General features: G+C 40.8%; 2 protein-coding genes across 2 annotated transcripts in view; both read right to left on the bottom strand.

Annotated features, from left to right (window-relative positions):
* The window catches only part of rsu1 (Ras suppressor protein 1), a 35,440-nt gene extending 25,494 nt beyond the window's left edge, over positions 1-9,946 (bottom strand). Inside the window, exons 1-5 of the mRNA XM_072679691.1 lie at positions 9,818-9,946; positions 9,444-9,555; positions 9,051-9,101; positions 4,602-4,722; positions 698-816 (exon numbers count right to left, since the gene is read on the bottom strand). Coding sequence (XP_072535792.1) covers positions 698-816; positions 4,602-4,722; positions 9,051-9,101; positions 9,444-9,552 — 400 coding nt within the window. The 5' untranslated portion in view covers positions 9,553-9,555; positions 9,818-9,946. The remainder of the gene's footprint in view (positions 1-697; positions 817-4,601; positions 4,723-9,050; positions 9,102-9,443; positions 9,556-9,817) is intronic.
* Positions 9,947-12,887: 2,941 nt separating this feature from the next.
* Positions 12,888-22,727, bottom strand: part of cubn (cubilin (intrinsic factor-cobalamin receptor)) — a 34,072-nt gene continuing 24,232 nt past the window's right edge. The window contains exons 45-66 of the mRNA XM_072678795.1: positions 22,466-22,675; positions 22,238-22,378; positions 21,960-22,141; positions 21,611-21,782; positions 21,269-21,466; positions 20,948-21,097; positions 20,733-20,854; positions 20,384-20,609; positions 20,104-20,291; positions 19,857-20,013; positions 19,607-19,756; positions 19,291-19,479; positions 18,354-18,483; positions 17,180-17,397; positions 15,859-16,064; positions 15,600-15,762; positions 15,148-15,356; positions 14,853-14,997; positions 14,537-14,718; positions 14,175-14,340; positions 13,427-13,662; positions 12,888-13,070 (exon numbers count right to left, since the gene is read on the bottom strand). Of these exons, the coding sequence (XP_072534896.1) occupies positions 12,963-13,070; positions 13,427-13,662; positions 14,175-14,340; positions 14,537-14,718; positions 14,853-14,997; positions 15,148-15,356; positions 15,600-15,762; positions 15,859-16,064; positions 17,180-17,397; positions 18,354-18,483; positions 19,291-19,479; positions 19,607-19,756; positions 19,857-20,013; positions 20,104-20,291; positions 20,384-20,609; positions 20,733-20,854; positions 20,948-21,097; positions 21,269-21,466; positions 21,611-21,782; positions 21,960-22,141; positions 22,238-22,378; positions 22,466-22,675 (3,848 nt within the window). The 3' untranslated portion in view covers positions 12,888-12,962. The remainder of the gene's footprint in view (positions 13,071-13,426; positions 13,663-14,174; positions 14,341-14,536; positions 14,719-14,852; positions 14,998-15,147; positions 15,357-15,599; positions 15,763-15,858; positions 16,065-17,179; positions 17,398-18,353; positions 18,484-19,290; positions 19,480-19,606; positions 19,757-19,856; positions 20,014-20,103; positions 20,292-20,383; positions 20,610-20,732; positions 20,855-20,947; positions 21,098-21,268; positions 21,467-21,610; positions 21,783-21,959; positions 22,142-22,237; positions 22,379-22,465; positions 22,676-22,727) is intronic.

The raw sequence follows: 22,727 nt of genomic DNA on the forward strand, positions 1-22,727 counted from the left end.
ACAACATATACATATATCCATAAAAGCATGCATATTCACACAATCATGTGCTATATTATAGGTAGTCCACAATCAACCCAATGTTCTGATTGTGGGAGTAAAATACAGAACTTTGCAGTGTTTCTCTTTTTTGGTTCACATACTCTTAGCTTTAAGCTTTGCAAATATAACTCTGTTTCAGAGAGCACCACCACTCTGCTTTCCCCCTCCTCCTCATCCTCCAGTGCACTTTGCAGTCTCTGATTGTCCTTAATCACCTGAAACTCATTCATTAATCAGATCCATTTTAATTTGCCTATGGAATCAGAGGTAATATCAGAGGCTGGTCGTCAGCAGTGATAAATAGAGAGGGGAGGGTGTATGTAGAAGGGGGAGGAGGGGAGTAAAGGACTGATTACTGTTCAGTGCGTGCTTTCATCATGTCATCAGTATTAAAATAACAGCCCATTAAAGGACTACAGCGCACTAGGGACGGTCAATGATCATCACTGGGCCTCTAATGGGGAGGGGTTGATTGGAATGATGATGATGATGAAGTTTAGTCAGTTAACTGCTATGCTGTTTGCAGACTGTTAGGGTAGAAATCACTGCATAGTAAGAGCAGAGAGAGAGCAGGAGGAAGTGAGAGTGATAGAGAAAGACAGAGAAGTAGAGAAGTAAGAGAAAGAAAGAGATAGAGAATAAGAGAGAGGCTCACTAAGGTAGAAGAAGTTCCCAGGCAGTGAAGATTCATTCAGATTGTTGTACGTGAGATCCAGGACCTCCAGTGCTGGGAGAGAACCAAACCCTCTGGGCAGTGTACTCAACCTGTTCATCCTAAACACACAAACACACACACACATTACAAACTGACACTCAACAGAGAGGTATACACACCACTTACACTGTCAGAAACAAACAGTGCTGAACAATAAAAGATCAATACCCCCTGATTAAGATTGATGCTACATGTCAATACTAAAAACAGTACCATAACTCACTTGAGCTGTCATACAAGTCATATGTCCAAATGTTTGTGGACATCCCTTCTAAAGAATGCAGTCATCTTTACGTTGCACCCATTGCGGACACAGACGCGCAAATGCAAACACACCGCTTGGCTAGTTGTGGAGCAGTGGAACTGTGCTCTTTGGAATGATGGATGGTGCTCCATCCAATACTTTTGGGAAGAGTTGGGGAGTTGGGGATGAGGTGGAGTGTTGATCATTCTAACATCCTGATCTCATAAACAGTCTTGTCGCTGAATGCAATCAAATCCTCACAAGCGATGCTCAAAAATAGAAGAAAGCATTATCTGGACAATGGAGTAACTGTCTCCATTGTCCAGAAAAACTCTTTTTTTTTTGTTTTGTTGTAAATGCCCTGTGCATAAAAGTGCATAATTAACAGCCTGTTTTGCCTGAAATGGGAATGGTGTTAAGGCTGTGAAAAAATAAACAGTACTTTCCGTAATTTGGCCTTATTCAGATCCACCAAATTTGCTCCATTTAATGGATAGGAACTTGAAGCAGACATCTAGACACTACAGTGATGCTTCTCAGTAAATGAGAACTGGTCTGCAAAGAGCTGAAGGTGCCTGACAATGAGCTAAAGAGCTAAAGAGAAGTGTGTGCGCGTGTGTGCGCGCAATACAGAGAGAGACTGAGATCAAAGGCTGATTAACTGTGGCCACTTAAGCCTCTCTTCTCTAAGTCTATATGTCCTCCCCAATTTCATTACCCACCTTTCCCTCAGAGCACAGTGACAGCCCACCATCACAAAAGACATACACAGTTTTCCGGGCAGATTTAACAGACACAAACAAACTGATTCCGCTGTGTGTTTGTGAAGCAATTACAAGAGGTGGGGAATTGTTTTGACAAATGAGATCGGGTAGGCAGACGTACACACACGCTCATGCCGGGACTCACTGCCACGAATACAGCGGCGCGGCTTATGTTTTCAAGATTATGCCTGGAAATGACGCGTCTGACAGCAAATCAATAAAAATGTGGGATGTCAGATGCAGGGGGAGATTGTGCCGCTCCTTAATCCCGCGTGACATTGAGGAGGCCTCCTCCTCTTCACAAACCTCAGGGCTTAAAGAGGGCCCTCAGGATTTAGGTGCTGGAACACGTGCCTTTTGTAGTGTGATGTGAACTGTTATTGGAACGAGGAACAAGCAGAAGAGCGAAAGGGCGACTATAGTCCCAAATCAGAGCCTTGGTCCCATTGTACTGCAACAATAAGCTGAGAAACAATGGGAAGTGGGTCTGGTACAGAAACTTCTGCTTATCTTGCTCCAGGTTTGTTGCAAAAGGGCACAGCTTCAGCCAAATTAACACAGGTCTGTAAGGAATACTACAGAGGTAAGACTTCCCAAATAAACTGATTTAATAGTCTGCATAAACTGTAACTGTTAGGTTCAGGTTTGACATGCTGGTGGCCTCAGAGTGTAGCCAGGCTCACATATGGGCTGCGTCATGCACACTGTAAATGCTGCATTTCGGGAAATAAGCTACAGAGGTGTAAATACTCTAATTGTATTCATTAGAATATTTACCTAAACATTTCTGAATTAATTAATGATCTATACACGGTTGATCCTTTATAACAGTTTCAGGTGTCAGAATTTAATTATGAGTTGTTCATTATGTATTCAGAATTTCAAATTTGAAGCCTAGTCAAATGTTGACATACATAAAAATTATGTGATGGTTGTGTAGCGGTAGAGTTAAGGGTTATCTACTATTTCACACCATTAAACTGCATCCAAATATTAAATGTGGTATAGAGTATTACCACGGATGGGAAGCAGTTATTCACAAATGGTCATTTTTTAAGCTGTGTTTGTGGCATTTCATCCTTTATTATTTCAAAAGCTGAAAATCCACCAAATTAAAAGTTCAGTTTGCTTACGTGGCCACCAACTACACTTAGATAAGTTAGTGGGTCAAACACCACAGGACAGACAGTGTTCCAGCTAACTTAGGCACAAATTACACAGGTTTCGAGGACAAAGTCTCATATCTGAGTGCATCAAGTTAAATAAAGGATCATAAGGGCAACTTAACAGCCAATATCGAGCTAGGAGAGTAATAAAATACTATCGCAATGTTTTGTAACACTGTATCGATTCTCAAAAATACAGTATTAATTTTTATTAACACTTTACATGCAAATATTTGAGTCGGACAGTGGTGCAGTTTGTGTTGTGTATAAAAATAGTGTTAGATCTTCAGATCCCACTGTTCGGACTGCATAAAAAGCTAAAGCATATGACAGTCTGCCTATGTATCACAGTATATTGTATAGTCATATATTGAATAGTAAGCCCTGTATTGTGATACATATAGTATCGGCAGGTTCTTGCTAACACTAAGCCCAATATCTGCTCGCTGAGTCCATTTGTGGTTGGGTCCTAGTGCCTACCCCTAGAATCATTCTGTCTGGCTGTATAACCCGCTCCTTCTAAACCCTTTGTTTTTCCCTCCTTTCGTTTTTTTTCTCTCTCTCTTTCCCATGCATTAAAAAGCCCCATTCCAATGGTTCCATCTCGGTACTGCCAGACCTGGCTCTTCACTACCCTGCTGCCCACTGTGATGCTGTCCTGCTCTGGGTCCTTACATTGATTCATCCTTGTCTCACTACATTATGACTGTTTACTTGCATGGACTTTCACGCTTCACTCACACTTTCACCTTTTATGACTTGATGGCCCAAGTCTCTGTAAAGCTACTTTGCGGTAAACGCCCAATAGAAATACATTTTAATTGAACTGAATATATTGAACGTGTTCTGGTTACTGTTGATCTGTGGCATGTAACGAATCACTAAACCATCTACATAAAACCATCATATTCTAGATATAAATGTACAAAAAATAAATAAATTTAAAAAAAATCAGACACTGATCTTAAATACTACTGATCGAAAGCAAGCACTATAATGTGTTAATTGCTGCCAAAGCACCAACACCACAGAACAAAATTAATCAGACGCTAAATTAAAGAGCGGTTCAACTATGAGAGCCTTAAACATCTGACAGGACAAATCATTGTTCTAGAGAAAACAACAGCAAAAAAAATCAGGGGTAAAAACATGCCCTGGAAAAAAAGTATTCAGTGTTGAGCAGTATTTAATGTCCAGCAGTATGTAAAGGAAACAAAATCTGAAATCACTGATTCCCTTCTTACTTAATAGCATGATAATCAATGGATTAATAGACTCACGATGAGCTCATGTTAAACCTCTTTAGGATCTAAGAATCAGTTGCTTTTAGCCACTTCATATTCTCAAATGCAATCTAAAAATGACAGAGCTTTCTCCGTAGTTGCCCCACAAATATGGAATAGTCTACCACCCTATATAAGAATGTCCCCTACAATTGCTGTTTTAAGTGAACTCTGAAAACCTTTCTTTAATCTTAGGCTTTTTCTTCTACATGATTTAATAGTATAATTATTAATAATTATTTGATTGGATGGCTTTTTGAAGTTTTTAAATGTGTTTTAGAAATAACAATTGGCCTGACCTGACTAAAGGAACCCTATAGAAAATGACCCAAAGAAAAAGAAAGCAATACAGTCACAATGGAAGGGATTGTGTGGACACATGCTTACCCTAAATTCAGGTGTTTGAGCTTCTGAAGGCTGCTGATCTGAGTGGGCAGCTCCTCTATCTGATTGTTGAACATGTTCAGCACTTCCAAATTCTTAAGGTCAGCAATGTTAGGGGGTACCGCTACCAGAAGAAGAACAGACAGAAACAAACATAAAAAACAAAACTTCTCAAAAGCTTGTTGTTATCAAGTCAGTGAACATTACAAATTCTTCTGAATCCAGTAAATTCACAAATGCAAATTTAGAATAAAATACCCAAAGAGTCCTTTGGAAGTGTTTAAACAGCACCGAGGGACAGGGTTGAGGGCTTGCTAGTGACATGGCAGGGTTTAACAAGCTAATTATAAGAGCCAGGGCATGGGCGCCCTGTTTGATGACTCAATTAAGGGTCACTCTCTCAGCAATAGATTTGACATTTTAATGATGGAAGCATTTAGCATAATGGTTCTGTCCCACCCCATGTCCCCCCCTCCTCTGTGCCTGATGGCCCGCCTGTGCTTCTTAAACAACGATCAATGAGGATAACAGGGCACCTATCTGATTACTGGACGATCAATTGGCCTTCATTATACAGGTGGGCGGGGGTTTACACAAACACCATGACGTGAATGCCCTCAGAGAGATCAGCTCCACCAAGAACACCCAAGGCATGCTGATACAACACGAATACAAACAGTTTTTTCCTAAGATCCCAAACACATGCCTAAATCTCACAGAAGTGGTTGAACAACAGTCCAGGTATAAATCCAATGTAAAATCTGTGGTTATCTAACCAACATAAGCAAACAGTAGCAAACCTGCCGAATGCTGAGCAAAGCTGGTAAAAACTTACTTCAACAGTAAAGGATCGTTGGACAACGAACACCGGACTGGAGAGGGTGAATGCTTATGCAAGCAGCATTTTTTTTATTTTGTTTTTTAAAGCTCTGTTAAGCAATAATACGATTAGACTTTGAAAATGTACTTTAACGTATTAGATAAAAAAAAAAAAAAAAAATACTGGCTGGAATAATCTGCATTTGTGTATTTGTTATCCAGACAAATCTGATGACTTAAGGGAGTTAAATACTCCCTGGAGGCATTGAACTACTTCTGCTTGTGCATAAAGTGAAGAGTCTATGGGCTCTATCTTACACCCTGCGCAAGGCAGGGTGTAACGGTGCTTGCAAAGATATCTACACCAATGGGCATGCTGGTCTCGAAAGTAGGTGTGTTTAGGTAAGGTAAATTCTGGCGTATTGCTTTCATGGCAGCGCAACACACCGGTGCGCCACTAGACAGATGTCAACAGACTTTCATTGCCATCTTGGCAGTGAATTGCACGCCCAACGTGCATACACCCCTGCTTGTCACACACAGATGGACACGCAGCAGTGCACAAACCTATAGCCTGTGCCGTTTGGCAACTATGCAAACTTTTGCAACAATAAACAGAACACAAAATAAAATAACATTATTCTAGAGGTGAGGTGCACCACCGCTTCGGCATGCCTTCCCAGACCATGCACAATGCGCCATTAAAATAGTAACCTGCCAAAGTCAGACAGCATCTGGCTCTTAAAGGGAATGGAAAGTGACACGCTGATTGGGTATATGAACATTATTCCTAAAACACACATGAATAATTAGGAGACTTAATAAATGCCTTTTGTACGTTTCGTGCCACGCACTGTGTACTTTTCCCATCGTCACGATAGCAAAGACACACTGACATGCCCTAAATCAAGCTGCATAGTGCACGGTTGATGGTTCACCGAAGATTGCTAAAATAAGCCCCATGTCTTGTATGGACTACGTATAGCACTGTAATAAGCTACCATATCTAATATTTACTCAATTTTAGTGACAATATTCATGCACTCAGAACGTGTAGGTCAGGCATTATGATAAATGTCAGCACTGAGATGCTGTGGGGGGGGAAAAATATCAGTATTTGTCTTCCCATTGTATGTAGGATTTCTCAATCAATTTCTTGTTAGCCTCAGTGGACCAGTGCGGGAATACACCAAGAATGAATGAACGAACAGGTTCTACTGTAACACAACCCTGAGCCCTAATTTAAATTAGGAATACAAGTGATATCAGTTTATCCTTTCCCTTCTTCAGGATGTAATTCCCCAATCTATGATCTACTCAGTTCAAGAGAGGGACTGACTTTATAGAATACTGAATCAATATTAGTGTGGTAGAGTGCAGTGAAATACAGTGATCAATACATGGATAAATGGGATTCTTCAGAGGACACAGCGCACCTCTTACTGTATATGAGGTATTATGTTTAATCGGGTTGTGCAATATTGTGATATTTTATTAGAATCCTGATAAATTCACATTAGGTCACAATATGCCTTTGTGCCAATATCGTAGACATTGTTAGTACTTAATGAACATTTAGAAACTGCTCGTTTCATTACGACGAGCAAAACTGGTACTGCTTAACTGCATTTAGTACAGTGTTGCATAAAGTGCAAACTCTCAAACAAAATACCGTGATTAGTAACCTCTCTACAAGTACCATGATAATATACACCAATTAGCCATAACATTAGTACCTCTACGGGTACAGCGGCATCTGTCTAGGGGTGGCTATATTAGGCAGCAAATGAACAGTCAGTTCTTGAGGGTGGTGTGTCAGGCCTTTTCTGGTATGCAGTGGTCAGTACCTAAAAAAAAGTGGTTCAAGAGAAGACAACCGGTGAACTGGCATCAGGGTGCCGTGGGCACCTAGGGCTCATTGATGTGATCCATGGAGGCCCCACCTCACAACTTACAGTACTTAAAGGATCTGTTGCTAAGGACTTAACGAATGTGAATGATACCACAAGACACCTTCAGTGGTCTTGTGCAGTCCATGCCTCTAATGGGTCGATCTGTCGTCGTGTCACAAGGAGGACCTACTCAATATAAGGCCGATCTGTGTATATTTGCTATATCATCCACTCCTAAAACAGAGTATTAAGTAAGCATCATTCACTGTAGTGAATTATACATAGCTCCAGGAGCTCATGTGAATGTGAGAGGTAGTGCAGGCAAGTGAATAAATATGAGAGCTGAAGAAGTCAAGATGCCCTGCCTTTTCAGTGAAACCACAAAGCTCTTTAATGGTAAGAATGATTGATGGTAATAAGTGACGGCGATGTAAAGACTGGATAGTGGAGAGAGGTTTCAAACCTTTGCCCCAGCTCTTTCCCTTCCTCTCTCGCGCTCTCATTACCCTGGCAGTAGCAGTGTCTGTTATCCCTGCCACCACGGGTACTTTACTCAGCGGCCTCACTAATGAAAGGGTTCCAAATGTCACTGTAATTCCTGACTACCTTGAAAAGTTCAAAAAGATGGCACATTTTACATCGCTGCACTTTATGCAGACAGGCTGTGAGATGGGAGGATTCGACCATGGAAATAAGCAGTGTAATGATAAGCCCAGAGGTATACAGAGAAAAAAAAACCTGAATTTGAGAAGATCTCTCTTGGTCTATCTAGAATGTACAGTGGAACCAAATATAACTGGTCAATGTCCAGCACTTACATTTGCTTAAATGCATCTGAAGAGTCTAGCTTCACATGCAATGATCTTGTCAGCAAAGCATCACAACCTACAAACTAGTGAATTCACGAATCTCTGCTTCAGGTGAAGAGACATGGATGAACTTAATCCAATTAAGCAGCTTTGATCATCACTAAAAATAACACCTGACAAACATGAGTGCTATCAAATTTGGAAATCTTCATGGAGATTACCATGATTCCAGTGCAAACAAACAAATCCTTCTCAAACGTTTACAGTAAACATAAGACCAAATACGCAGTCTTATCATCAAGGCTTTGGGGTAAAAGACTAACCAGCTAAGTAAAACTAGTACTATGTGGACTTCGGCTGTACAACAGTTTACAGACAGAACACCACATCAAGATCATGCATAGGTCTTTAAAATGATTTTTTCAAAATTATTCCATGATAACAGTCGAAAATCTACAATTGCAGACCATATATATATATATATATATATATATATATATATATATATATATAAATATAAATGTAGATGCAGATGCCTGTCAAGCACAAACTTATAAGGCATACATGAATCTCCTTGTACAGAGTGCAGGCACTTTTCAATACACTGACCTCCCCGACTTCATCACTGCTCTTTGGCCAATGCTGCTCTCTAGTGGGCTAAACAAGCACTCTATTGCTGTTTCGAGGGCCTAAACACGACACACTGCATGTAGCACTTTTTCCAAACCATATAAAGTGTGGTTTGGGAAAAAAGCAGTGTCAGTTCATGCACTTTCTGGTTCCCCAAAAACACATCAAACACAACTCAAAAATAAACGAAGAGCCTTATTCCTTGACATCAGAGACCAAACACAGGACCTCTGACATCAGCTAACTCAAAATACTCTTCAATGCCACCGTTAGTCAAATAAACAGTGAAATAAAGTACTTACTTGCAAGCTTGTTGTGGCTCAGGACAAGTTGAGTTATGTTGGACAAGGTGACTACAAGACAAAATGATAACAGACGTTGAGGAAATTGATTACTGGACGTGTCACTTACTGTCCTTGCATATCTAGAGCTGTAATACTGTACATCTGATTAGAAAAGATGAAGCTGAGTTGGAGATACAGAGCTGGTTTTGAAGAGGACTAGCTAGTGCTACGTAGACTCTGTAGAGAGGACAACATTTCCCTGTTAAAAAGGGGAAATCATAAAAGTGTCCTAAAACAAGTCTGTGGTCAGTACATCTATCAGACTGTGCATTTAAAACCTTACAGGAACACCCCAAAAACTTTTAGCCTGACGAGAATCCTTGGGGGTGACACCAAAGGTGTGATACTCACATAATCCAGGAACGTCGAGCATGTTGGATATCCCCCTGTCGCACATATCCACCTCAGGGAGACTTTTATCCCTGCTCTCCTCCACTATCTTCTTCAGAGACTTGGACATTTTCTAAAAGACAAGCAGACTGAGTGACTAAAGGCGAAAAAAGACACGAAATGTGTTGATGTTGCTGAGGCTGAGGCTGAGACTGAGACTGAGGCTGAGGCTGAGGCTGAGGCTGAGACTGCTGCTGCTGCTACAGTGTAACAGCTATAGAAGCGGCTAGCCAGCTAGCTAGCTAAATTACAACTACAAGTACGGAAGCTAGCTAGCTAGCTAACAAGCTAAGTAGAATAAAAGAAGCAGACTGACGAAAGTAGGCTGTATTTACCTTACTGAACTGACTGAACGTGTAAAAGACAGGCTAAAGAAATATAGCTATATATATAGCTATATATATGACCTCGGGCACAACAATCTTTCGCTGTTTCTAAGAGAGACAGTTCAGCTTCACACCCAACCGGAAGTTGTTAGACATTCTCCAGTTTCCATAAAAGGCCTCTTCTTGCAAGCGGACGCTGAAGGATTTTCTGGGACTTACAAACATTTTCGGCCAATCAGCAGCAGCAGCAGCAGCGGAAGGGAAAGGGAAAGGGTCCACAGCCACATCGAGTGTAAACGCGGTTTTAATATTGGTGTATTTAAATAGACTTTTCAGGCTATTTTCATCGAAAGTTTGAAAGACATGTGCTCCAAAGTTATAAGACAGCAGTGTGGATCTGTACTCTGTGTGGAAGCTGTGATACAGGTGTATTTATTTTAGTTTAGTTTCTGCATTACATGTTAATAGGTGTTTCAGGTGTTACATTTGTACCTACTTACGTACTGGAAGGGGGGGGGGGTTGTAAAAATCAATCAATCAATCAATCAATCAATCAATAAATAAAAAAATATTTGCAGACCTCGAATGGCATAAAGTCATCCAACAGCAACGTGAAAGACTAGTGGAGAGCCTGCCAAGACATGAAAGCTGTGACTGGCAGTCAAGGCTATTTCATCATAGTGATTCTTGAATACCCCCAAAGTTGAAATATCAGTACTGTGTTGTTTACATTTGAATAATAACATCTTTGCATTATGATTATTATAATAATTTATTTGCATTTTTTGAGCAGTTGCCATTTTTCTGAGAGAGAGAGAGAGAGAGAGAGAGAGAGAGAGAGATTTTAGAATAAATACAAATTACATTAATACATATATTAATGTAATTACATATATCACCTTGCTCATGAAAACTTCAAAGCTTTCCTATTGGGAGTCTAGTATTAATATTAATATTAGTAGTAGTGGTATAGTTATCATCCAACCCCTAGTAAATCTGTGTCTAATTATGTTTAGTAATTGTGTTCTGTGTTGTGAAAGACTTGAACTCCAAGCTGGCTGAGGACCTCCATTAGAACTCAAGCAACCAAGCTTTGTTCTCCACACTATCTCACAAGATATCAAACTCATTTCTTCAAAATGTGTAATTCTGCTTCATTATTACTGTATTGGTTTCCATGAATCTGTTCTAATGTGATCTGATGTTTTTACAAACAAAACACTAACTGGTAAGATAAATGGTTATAAATAATGTGCTCTAATATATAATAAGTAAATCTCCACTTCAAGCCTGAATCCTACAGGGTTTGTATTTTCAAGAAGGGAATCCCTTATTGAGCAAGTGGCTTTTCTACAGCTGTTGTTTAGCACTCAATCTCATTCGCTCAACATGAGTGCCTGTTTAAGCTTACCTTGCGCGGGAGACACATTCTTTGGCCAGCGTCCTGATATCTGCACAAGGGGGCCCGTGGCAACCTGAAACTCCTCTGTCTCCTCCTCTAGCATGAAGCACCCTGACATGGAGCAGAGGTAAACCAAGACACCTCTCCTCTATGGGAAACAGCTGCCTCCTGGCTGGCATTACTTCAGACTTGGATCACTGGGTTTAATCTCCCGTCCTCTCTGTCTCGTCTCTGTCCCTCTGTGTTTGGTTGATCATTACAAAGAGAGGGGGTGAAAAACAGTGGCCTCTATTTTTAGGCCTGATTATATTTGGTGAGTGGTGAAGTGGCAACAGATGCCAACAGGATGGGTGAACTTTGCTTCACTGAGAGAGATTTGGATGTCAGTGCATGTTTACATATGTGAAAAAAAAATCTTTAGCAATTTCAGTCAGCCAATGAAAAATCGATACCCTGTTGAAAACAGCTCAGGCTGTTGTCCCTTTAAGACCCTGCATCATGTGGTTGTTGTTATTGTTAGCACATACATAGAATTAATGTGTTCATGTGTGCCTCATGTTTGGCCTACTGTTCCTGACCGTTGATTTACGGGACTTATTTACAGTACATTTAGTAGAAGCTATGTTCAGTTCTGTTTGAGCAAACATGCATTTCAGAATATGTTGAAGAACAGGCTACATCCATTTACAGTGAGAATTCAATGCTTCATGTACTTTTTCTTCCCATTCTCAAAGTCATTAACCTGAATTTAGACATTGAGAATTTCTCAGGAACTTTGACTGTCCAAGTTGACATAAAAACACACCTTAACGACCACTAACTGCAGCGGTCCTTGGCATGGTACAATCTTAGAGCTTTGTAACTTGTCAGAAATGTTACATATTATCACAGACACCAAATCCAGAACCTCTCTGTACACCTTGTAAGATAAACTCATATAGAAAACAGTATGAATTTTACAGATTGTGCACCAACATAATTCTACATAGCCTTCCAAGCTGTCTCAGGCATTTTATCGCTGTCGTTATCCATCTGGATCTCACTGCGTTTATCTCTCTCCTTTATTCCATTCCCTTCTTTCACTCCCTCGTTCATTGATGGGTAGAACGTGATGGGTCGACGGCTGAGCTGTCAGGGGTGTCAGCTAAGCTGACGTGTCCAGGGAGAAAAGCCGACCACATCGAGGATTTCAGTCAGAGAGGCCCAAATTAGCCAGTCCAGTAACTCAGAAAATTAACCACTCTGACAAGAGCTTTGGCATGAACCAAGTGCTCACCCAATTTTTGGCAAGTAAATGCAAATAAAGTGCCTTTCAGAACAACGTTTACTGCAGTTATTCTCCTGCTGTTTCTCCATTTGGCCTACTGTATGTCTAATCATACTTAACTAACCAGCAAATGCACCACTCAGCCTGTCTTTTACAAACTACATACACTGTCTGTGCAAAAATAAAAGAGCAATCTTTAAACAATTTAGGCACGCTCACAATCACTGCAACAGTACAGTAAACAATATCTTTATTTTCCAAAAAAATATCATATACATATTATCAATCCTTTAAAAACCTATGAATCGATGTGCTGATCCAACAAAGAAATCCAAGTATTTATATTAAATTAATTGGTGAACATTGCACACAATAATATTGTTTACATGATTGAGAATCTAAGGTCTGTAAACTTATATCTAAGTGTGTGTTTGTATGTATGTAAGGGGGTATGGATGTTCATGTTTGTGTTTTCCAGCTTGTCTTCAGCTACTCCACGTGAGCCTAAATCCAGATGGCAACACAACAGACTGGGCGTGGAACACAATGAAGACACGATGTGACGAGGCTCTGAATGGGGCTATATTTGTCTCCTACAGGGCAGGAAAAAATAGAAAAAACATTATAACCACACTGCACTGTATGTCTGAAAGACAAATGCAGTTATCAGCTAATAATCCTAAACCCTTTAATAGGCAGGACCCAGCAGTTCATCCAGACCTCCTTTCCTCACTTTAATAACAACTCAGTCAGTTTGCGTATTTTCTGTTTGACAGAGAGACAGTCAATGAGTCAGACTGTCTGCCTGTCCTGAATATATGCATGGAGAGAGAGAGAGAGAGAGAGAGAGAAATAGGGGGAAATGCACCCAGGGGCTGCCTGAGATCCAAAGTATGTATTCAGTTAACTATTCAGTTGTTTATTTATTCTTTAAGAAACTGTTTCCTACCGCTCCACAGTATGGCCCAACAGGAGCAGAGCTGGCATCTGGTCCATCATAAAGTTTCAGATAGTTGTTCTGGCAGTCTCCAGGGTCATCTATGCTGATCTGGTTGAATGTGACTGTTACCACTCTTCCACTTGGGGCCCTAATATCCCACTCACAGTGAGTACCATTGGCATAGGTACCAGGGAAGTCTGGGCTTGAAAAGGAGCCATGGTCTCCATACAATGTACCACCACAACCTGAAGAGAAAGAGGGGAAAAAAAGTTATATCCATCTTGAATCCTGAAATTTATGCATAGTTATGTCCATTTTCATAGATAACAGTTATGTTATACATTGTCAAAAAACACATAGCTCCATTTAGTCATACTGTTTGCATGATACCTGTTTAGCCTCCTAGATATACACTCTTGGTTCTTTGAGTGATGCCACAGAAGAATTATGTTTTGGTTTCATATAAAACCAGTTTTTAAAAGCGATGTGAGTGAGAAGAACATTTATTACATTGGTAAAGAGCCTTTACATTCACTTTTTTTTACATATCTTTCACAAAAATGGTTTTAAAGTTCTATAGCATTGCTCAAAGAATACTTTGTAGCTTCTTTATTTTTAACAGTGTAGTGCAAAATAAACATACAGACCCTGGATACCAAACATGTCATGGGTGATCAACTACATTTGAGGGAGGAAAAGAAAATCCTCAAATACTCAATTATCAATCATGTTGATCAGTTTCTCAGTATGTACTCACCCTGTGGGGAGGAGGTCCAGGTGATCTCAAAGCCATCACGGGCAGCAGAGAAATCACTCTGGAAGTGCAGGTACAGCTCGTTGATTCTGGGAAAGATAGGACTGGGCAGCGTGCTCCCACAGTACTTCCCCAGCAGAGGAGCCGAGGCTGTGCTACCATTCCTTACCTGATACAAAGATGAAAACATGACTAGACACCAGAACTGCAGCTAACACTCTATTCCTTTAAACATAGTTCTGATCATTTGAATATGCTTTATGTAGCATCACCACACCAACACTCAGAATACTACATGATTCCAATCTAAACTGTTATTAAACCATGTTTGTTATGTGACAAATCTCTTGCCAGTTCAATCTTACCTCCAAGAAGTCATAGCTGCATGAGGGGTGAGACTCCAGGTCAAAGCTGTCGAAGAATAGAGAAATGGAGCTGTTCTGAGGTGCACGGAGGACAATAATGCAGTCCACATTATGGGGATAAGTTGCAGGCCAGCCTGGGCTCTTCAGGTAACCATAATCCTGCTCATATACCCTGCTGCATCCTAAAGATTACATACACAAATAGACTCAGGATTATTCAAATAAACCAAATACAGAAACATTATTGTTGTTGTGATATACTGTTACTAGTATTATTTGCTCTAGAGATATGAAGAAACCAACTTTGGCGGCATACCTGCCACCTCGTAGGTCAGACTGAAGCCATTTCCAGTAACGAAGGTGTCAGACTGGAAAGTGAGGTGCATGGTACGGTCATAGCTGTAAAAGTCAGGGATGCGGGAGTCCGAACCACAGAACTTATGTGCCTGCCCATAGTCTCCCTAAAGCACACAATACACAAGTCAGAAAAAAACACTCTGCTTTTAAACACAAAAGTAAGTCAGAATATTAAGAGGTTTAACAATATGGAAAAATATCATATTTTTGTCTCTGGTAAACAAGGCCTGAACTAAATGGTATATTCGTCTCACCAAAGGCCAGTCTTTCATCTCTAGGAAGTTACTAGAGCAGCTCTGGCTGGGTTGCAGATGGAACTGCTGAACCACGACTTTCACTGCCTCCTGTGCTGGAGCATCCAGGACCCAGCGGCAGGAGGTGAAGGCAGGGTATGCGTTGGGGTACAGTGGAGAAGTGATGGTCTGAGGTGTAGATGTAGCATTAAATGTTCCTCCACAAAGTCCTGTGCAGATGTGAAGATCTATTGTTAGCGACTTGGCATTGAGCTACTACTGCATCAGCATCTTCGATTAAAGAGTATTAAAAATGATTAAAACCATAATATAATATAAAATGTTATATATGTGATGTACTAAAGTTCACTAGTTGCAACATTGTCCAAAAATAATTAACATTTAACATAGCTTTAATATGCACTCAGAAATAATAGTGGACAATAATCATGTAGAAATGGAGGCTGTCTTACTGTCAACTGCACTGTAGGTGGCATTAAAGCCTCTAAAAGACACTGAGCCATCAGAAACAAAGTGCACTGTCAGGAAGTTACTGGCTGACACATAGGGGGCAGGCAATCCATTTCCACAGAATGTTCCAACAAGTGGGAAATTCTCACTGTCACCATCAAAGACCTAAGGGAAGTCGAGAAATTTAGAGATAGATACTGAGGATATCCTCAGTAAGCATGAAAATTATATATATATATATATGACTAATTAAACCCCTACCTTTACATAATCATAACGGCACTCAGAGCCAGTGCTTCCTTCCAGCTCAAATGTGGTGAAAGTGAGGTTGACTGCTTTGTTGGCAGAAGCGCTAATGGTCCACAAGCAGTCCATGTAAGGCTCATACTTTCCATTATAGTCAATGTCAGGAGACCCAAACATCCCTGAAGAATCAGTGAGGTAACCTCCACAGCCCTGCTGAGGTCCTGCATGAGCAATGGAGAAGAAAAGTGGGATAAAGTGAATTATTCAGGCCTAAGGGTGCTGTCCTTGCTAGGATGTACAAATAAACAGCAGGTGGCAGTAATCAGCCACCAAACCACCAATTCCAGTTAGCCCATTGATGAATATGCAGCATGCTTTACTCATTACTAATCCTAGTAACTGTAAATATGTTATATGACAATTAGTATTACATGCATTTACAGAATTTCCAGCAGTTCCCTCATGTTACAGAACCTCTTCTGCTCTAAATGTTACTCATTCCACTCAGTGCTAAAACCAGCCATTCCTAAGGGAGTAAAATTCCTAAACCATGGGAAAAATGGAGGAATCTCAGCTGGAGAATGAAAAAGAAGGAAAAACAGACACACTGAGTTTGATTTTTCATAAATGAAAGTTAATGGCTGTATAACTGCTGTTGTTTGTTTTTCTTTTTGCCTATGCAAAAAATAAAAAAGTTACAAATGTTAAACAAAGAGAACAAGCATACAATAACAATCATGCCCTTTTATTTCTGCACTTTGACCACTGACGCCTGAAGACAGCTGGGCTTTAATTTCCATATTTTGAGACAGCTCTCAGACAGACTGGTGTGAATGTGCTCAATTGTAATCAAAGGGCTACGCTGGACGTGCCTGGCCGTGGAGACCAGAGGCAAAGCGCAGCCAGCATGTTTTCTCCTCCTTCACAAGAACAAACTGAAAGAGCGCCATCCAGGCCAATTCTTAAAGTCTACTTCTTCCCATCGTGCTCTGATTCTTTTAAAGAGACTGGCACACTGGGCAGTTAGAAAGACAAAAGCTGTTCTGAGGCAGGAGGCTAGTGCCCTCTGAACACCCCAATTTTGCCCTTCCATACTCAATCTCTTTTGTAATGCTTCAGGATGACTCACCCAACAAATATGCCCGCATGCCTCTTCTACTGCAGAGCAGATTAGGGAACTAATTAGGACTGAGAAAAGGGACCCCGAAGATCTAAATTTCTCAGTGTGATGCATGTAAGTAAATGTAATGATGATAAATAGCTTTGTATTGCAGAAGGTCAGTGCAGTGTTTTCTCAGAAATACTGATAAGCTTCTGTAAGAACAAACAAACATACCTAATGTTTCTCTGTAGGTTGCCCTCCAACCTTCACCACCCACTGATGAATCTGTTTTAAACACAATAAATATCTGATTGGTTGAAGACTTGAGTGTTGGTGGAAGCACGGTGCCACAGTACTTTCCGAGGAGGGGTGCCAGGGTGTTTGGACCATCATACACAGCCACATAGTCAAAAGCACAGGTGGAAGAGGCCTCAAGGTGGAAACTGTTGAATCTAGATAAGCAAGGAGCAAGATGAACAGTATTAATAGTGGAGTAATGCACAGTGGTCTGTAAAATCTACCTCCGATGTACATCACCACCTTCATATTGAACTGGTCCCTAAAGGAATATTTTGAACTGATGTGAAAAGGAAACACTTCCTTTATTACACGGACACAATGCATATTGTCTCTGCAAAGTTGGTTCAGCAAAGGGTCTAGCACCTGCAAGGGAAGCAGATGGAAAATCCCAGCATGGCTTTTTCATTGCACAGCAGGGTGTCCCGCTGCAGGAACAGAAGATGGAGGATGGAACAGGAGAAGGCTTGTAACTATACATCCTTTCAGTGTTTAGCTAAAACAACAGTGCAAGTTAAGGCACTAATGTGACATGAAGGACATGAAAGGACAAAAAGAACTTCAGAGCTTTAGAGACAGGGCAGTACTCTTGACATACAAGAGAAATACCCAATGTTTATTTAGCAAATTTACCTTAAAATGTACCTTAAAGACAGCTTTAAAATCATAATAATGGTACATTGACTTGTACTAGAGAGAAGAGCATTTCTGTCATTGTCACTCCGGGACAGAATGCAGCTATTGTGCTAAAGTATGTAACTTTAGTGAAGCATGTACGGGATCTCTCAAAAGAACTGGGTAACGTTGCATAAGAAGAGTCCTGAAAAGAATCCTGTAAAATCCTGTACCATAGCGTCAATCTTTCCATGCTGGTTCTGTATGTCTCAGCTTGTTACCAAATGCATGTGTACCAAAAAGAGGGAGCTTTAAGCATGATGTGTATTTACGATAGTGGTGTAAAACTGAAATACACCCCACAACTGTGGGAGGAGCCCATGAGCAAAAAATACAATTTCTCACATAATGCTGCTTTAAACATTGGTACATTGGTGGACTGAGAAGGGATTGCAAAATTGACAAACTGTGATGAAGTTAAAAGTCTCAGACTCACTTAAGATCGACGATGCGATTGTCGTTCACAACGATGTGATAGGTGCAGTTTATGTTGTGGTGGTAGTTGCCAATGGAATGAGTAGGACTGCTAACCGACCCTGAAGTGCCATTAAACACACCTCCACATGCTGTAAACCAAACAGTAGCATCATTACACACTCAAAATGACCTACATTTACTACTCATTTCAAAAACTACAGGTGGCCGCTTTTAAATCCCTATGAAACTCAGTAACTGTTTAACTACTACTGTAAGAACTACTAGACTACACCAGCTTTTGCCATGGTACCATGTTTATACAGGGAAGGTTATATTCGGTATATGTCAATTTGCTGCATGGTAGCAATTGCATAGGTCAAAAATACTGACTAATACAGAGGTCAGACATTAGACAACCTTAAACTGACTTGGCCTCTCGTTCAGCACAAACTATTCAGCCAATCACAGTTGTTCTTGTTTATGTGTGTGTGTGAGTGCCTGTGTGCATGTGTCTGACCACAGAGGAATCTATTGCAGAATCCCCCTGCATATATGCATATTCCTGGCATTTGGGGCCCTGTCCCAAATCCCCTCTAATTGTTTGAAAAGCGCAGAGTCCCTTCATTCCATTCATTCCATACTTTTAGGCTCAATGGATGGCTCTAACATTCCTCTCGTTGGTAAACAATCCAGGCCAGACCCAGGGACACTGCCAAAGCTACAGGCATACCGGCATGAGTACCAACTGCCCACACATTGTGCTGGAGGCCAGATCAACCCAATCTTCTGTCATTATCAGTGATTTTATGCCAATGAGAGACAAATAATGTAATGATCTATTGCTTAGTTTCACTCCACTATACATGAAATCCTTATAAGCTTGATTGGATGTTCCTGATAACACTGGACCGTTGGTGGGCAACAGTATATAACAGGTTATGCTACGTAATACTTACGGATGGCAGTGTATTCAGCTAGGAAGCCGTTGTCATTGATGATAATGTCAGAGTAGAAATTGATTAGCATGGGGCCAAAAGTGGTAAAGGGGCCTGGGATAGTGTTGCCACACAGAGTGGCAATAGGATTTCCAGTCGCAGAAGTGCCACTGTAGATCTTTACTCCATCATAAAGACATGTTGAATGAGCTAAAAAAAAAAAGGCAATATATGGGTTTAAAGGGGTTGCTAAATGTATATCATAATTAGTTAGGGTGCCATTTTTTTTTTTTTTTATGATTCCAGGATGGTCCAGATTGAAATATTTTACACCTACCCTCTAATTGGAAAGTACTAAAGGTGATGAAGATCACAGTCTGGTCTCCAGCATCAATGAGGTAATCACAGTTGGAACTGGCAGGGTAGACATCTGGGTAGTTAGGAGATACCACACGACCAGCAGGGGCTGAGAAGTTGGCTCCACAGCCTGTAAGAGAAAAGAGCAGAAACATGCTAATTTTACAGATACACAAGAGGCAAAGGGGGAGAGTGCAGTAAACTCTACATTGAAGTCCTATGGAACACACGTGTGAAGTAGGATGCTGAGAAGCCTTTGCCAACTGTTTCAGTGGACTGGAAGCGGGCAGTGATGACATTGAAGGGAGCAATGATGGCAGAAGGAGCTGTGGAGCCACACCCAGTGGCCAAGAGTGCATCATTCTCTGCTTTGTTACCAGACCACACCTGAGAAACAGGCACAAGAAGACAATGAGCAAGACAAGCAAAATAAAAAATATATATATACTATTAAGCCAACAATATTCAAATTGGTACCTTGATGTAACTACTCTGGCAGTGCCCACTGGAATCAGGTATCTGAAAATCACTAGCAAAACCCATCTCCAAATGATTGCCTTCATGAGCAATGATAGTCCAAGAACATTCAACATTAGAGGGGAAGTTCTGAGGGTAATTAGGGGACTTGATGGTCCCTGAGTCAGCATGTATAATCCCACCACATCCTGGAAAAAGAAAAGATGCCTTAAATTAAAATATATTTGCATAATGCTTTATGCAAACTTATGCGGCACACACTTTGTTCATGAGTCCATACCTGAGGAGTCTGTTGTCCAGGTAGCCATAAATCCTCCTTTGGACACAGAGTGGTCAGCCAGGAACACCACCACTAGCTTATTGGAACCTGACTGGATTGTACCAGGGGAAGAATGACCACAGTACTGACCAATTATAGGAGAGCCTGAAGAGGCTCCATTGAAGATCGTAACTGAGTCCCAAGAACACTGGCTGTGTTCTTCTACTTCAAAGTATGTGAATGTTAGCTGGGCAAAGAGAGAATGTGATATTAGCAAACACCATATAATAAAATGTGTAAAACTGTTCTGCCAAAAATGTATGATAATGCTGCACAAGATCTGAAGTGTTAAGTTTCAGTATACGCTTACAGTGATGGTATGGCCTTCTGGAGCCTCTAAGAACCAGGCACAGCGACTTGGGGATGGGTAGTTATCTGGGAAACCAGGGCTGGAAATGGCTCCTCCTTCACCAGTCTGGGTGCCTCCGCAATCTAAATGGTACAATAGTTCAGTTCAAATTAATTTCTCAATAAATGTATCAAATCTCAAATTATTTATTTCCAATGTTCAGAAAATTAAGTCACCTGAGAAGTAATATGTAACTTTGAATCCCAAGTCAACAATAGCTTCATCAGATCGGAAATGAACCCAAAGTTGAGGAGTGGACACCACAATGGGAACTTCTGGAAGGCTCTGACCACAAAAACGAGCAAGTAATTCAGCGTTCTCATCACCTAGAAAGGAATGTGGAATCCCCAGTCTTTAGAAAGTGACTTGTTTTTATTTATTTTATTTAAATAAAATAAGATCAATATAAACAAAAAGACAAACAACATAGTATACAGTATGTATTATGACATGAAAACAGAAAATTTTATTCAATGTTGCATATCCATTGCACTCACCAAGTCTGAACTCTAGGTAATCCCATTCACAGGTCTGGTGGTGCTCCAGATGCAAGTCGCTTATAATCACTACAATGGAAGAGTTCACTTGATTAGAATTCTGAATCAACCACTCGCAGTTCAGACTGTTGCTGTAGTTTCCAATGCCATAGTCAGGTGATGTGAAGTTTCCTGGGGTGTCAAGGACTCCTCCACATACTGTAGAAAAAAAAATAGAATAAGGTTCACCATAAGTGGCTTGTCAGTTTTGGATGCTCTATCATAAACACTCAATACTCATTAAATTAACATAATAATCATTCTGTATCCTGACATTCTCACAGTCTGTGGAACTTCTCTCACCTGCTGCCTCATCTGAGGAGTAGACTGCAGTAAATCCACCATTGGACACAGAGGAATCAGTGGAGAAAACAACGGTCATAGTGTTGCCAGAAGATTTGATCTGTGTGCCTGCAGGTACAGAGCCACAGAAGCGCTGCAGAACAGGGGCGTTGGACACCAGCCCATTGATGACCTAAGAATAATGTTATCAGATAAACAAATTATTGATATTCACATGTTGACCATCATGCAGATCAGCAGCCAGGACAGATGATGCATTTTACTTGGGTCTGCATTATTTGTTGGATTTAATGAAGATCTGTTATGTTGAGGTCAAGATTAGAACAGCCAACATCAGCATTGTCCTCACCTCCACATAATCATAATAGCAGCTGCCATGATCCTCCAGTCGAAGGTCATTAAAGGTGAGGGTGACCCTTCGGCCCTGAGGCACAGTGATTCTCCACCGACATACCCGATTGTGAGGGTAAAGATTAGGGTAGTTTGGTGATGAAATGGTTCCAGTCTGAGCATTTAGATCCCCTCCACATTCTTTAAGAGAAGAAACAAAGATGATGATATGAAGAAAAACTTCTGAAACCAACAGTGGAATCTCTCATGGATGATTCTTTTTGCAGTTCCACCTACCTTCTATGCTGGCTTCATATGACAGGCTAAATCCTGCTGCATTTCCACTACTGTCAGAGACAAACTTCACATATGCAAAACTGTCTCCTGTGTCTACAGGTGCAGGCAGGCTGCTTCCACAGTGCTTTCCAAGCAAGCGGCCTGAAGACAGTTAAGCCTTGATTTATTATCTTGTAAAAACAAACCAAAAGTTCTGATGCCTGGTACTGTAAGTTCTGTGTGTCTTACCAGAGGCATTGTACTCGCGGATTTCTACATAATCATTGGCGCAGTCAGTAGAGCTCTGCAGGTTAAAGGCTGAATAGCTGAGGGTCAGGTAATGCCCAGTTGGTCCTTCCAGGTACCACTCACAGTTGGAGCTGTCTGGGTAATTTGAGTCTGGGTATCCTGGGCTTCTAATGGTACCGCTCTGGCCAATGTATGTTCCACCGCATGTGGCTGTTTAGATTACACATTTGCAAACTGAATGAGCAAGTCAAGTTACACATCT

Source organism: Salminus brasiliensis, chromosome 5 (genome assembly GCF_030463535.1).
Source record: "Salminus brasiliensis chromosome 5, fSalBra1.hap2, whole genome shotgun sequence".
Lineage (NCBI taxonomy): Eukaryota > Metazoa > Chordata > Actinopteri > Characiformes > Bryconidae > Salminus > Salminus brasiliensis.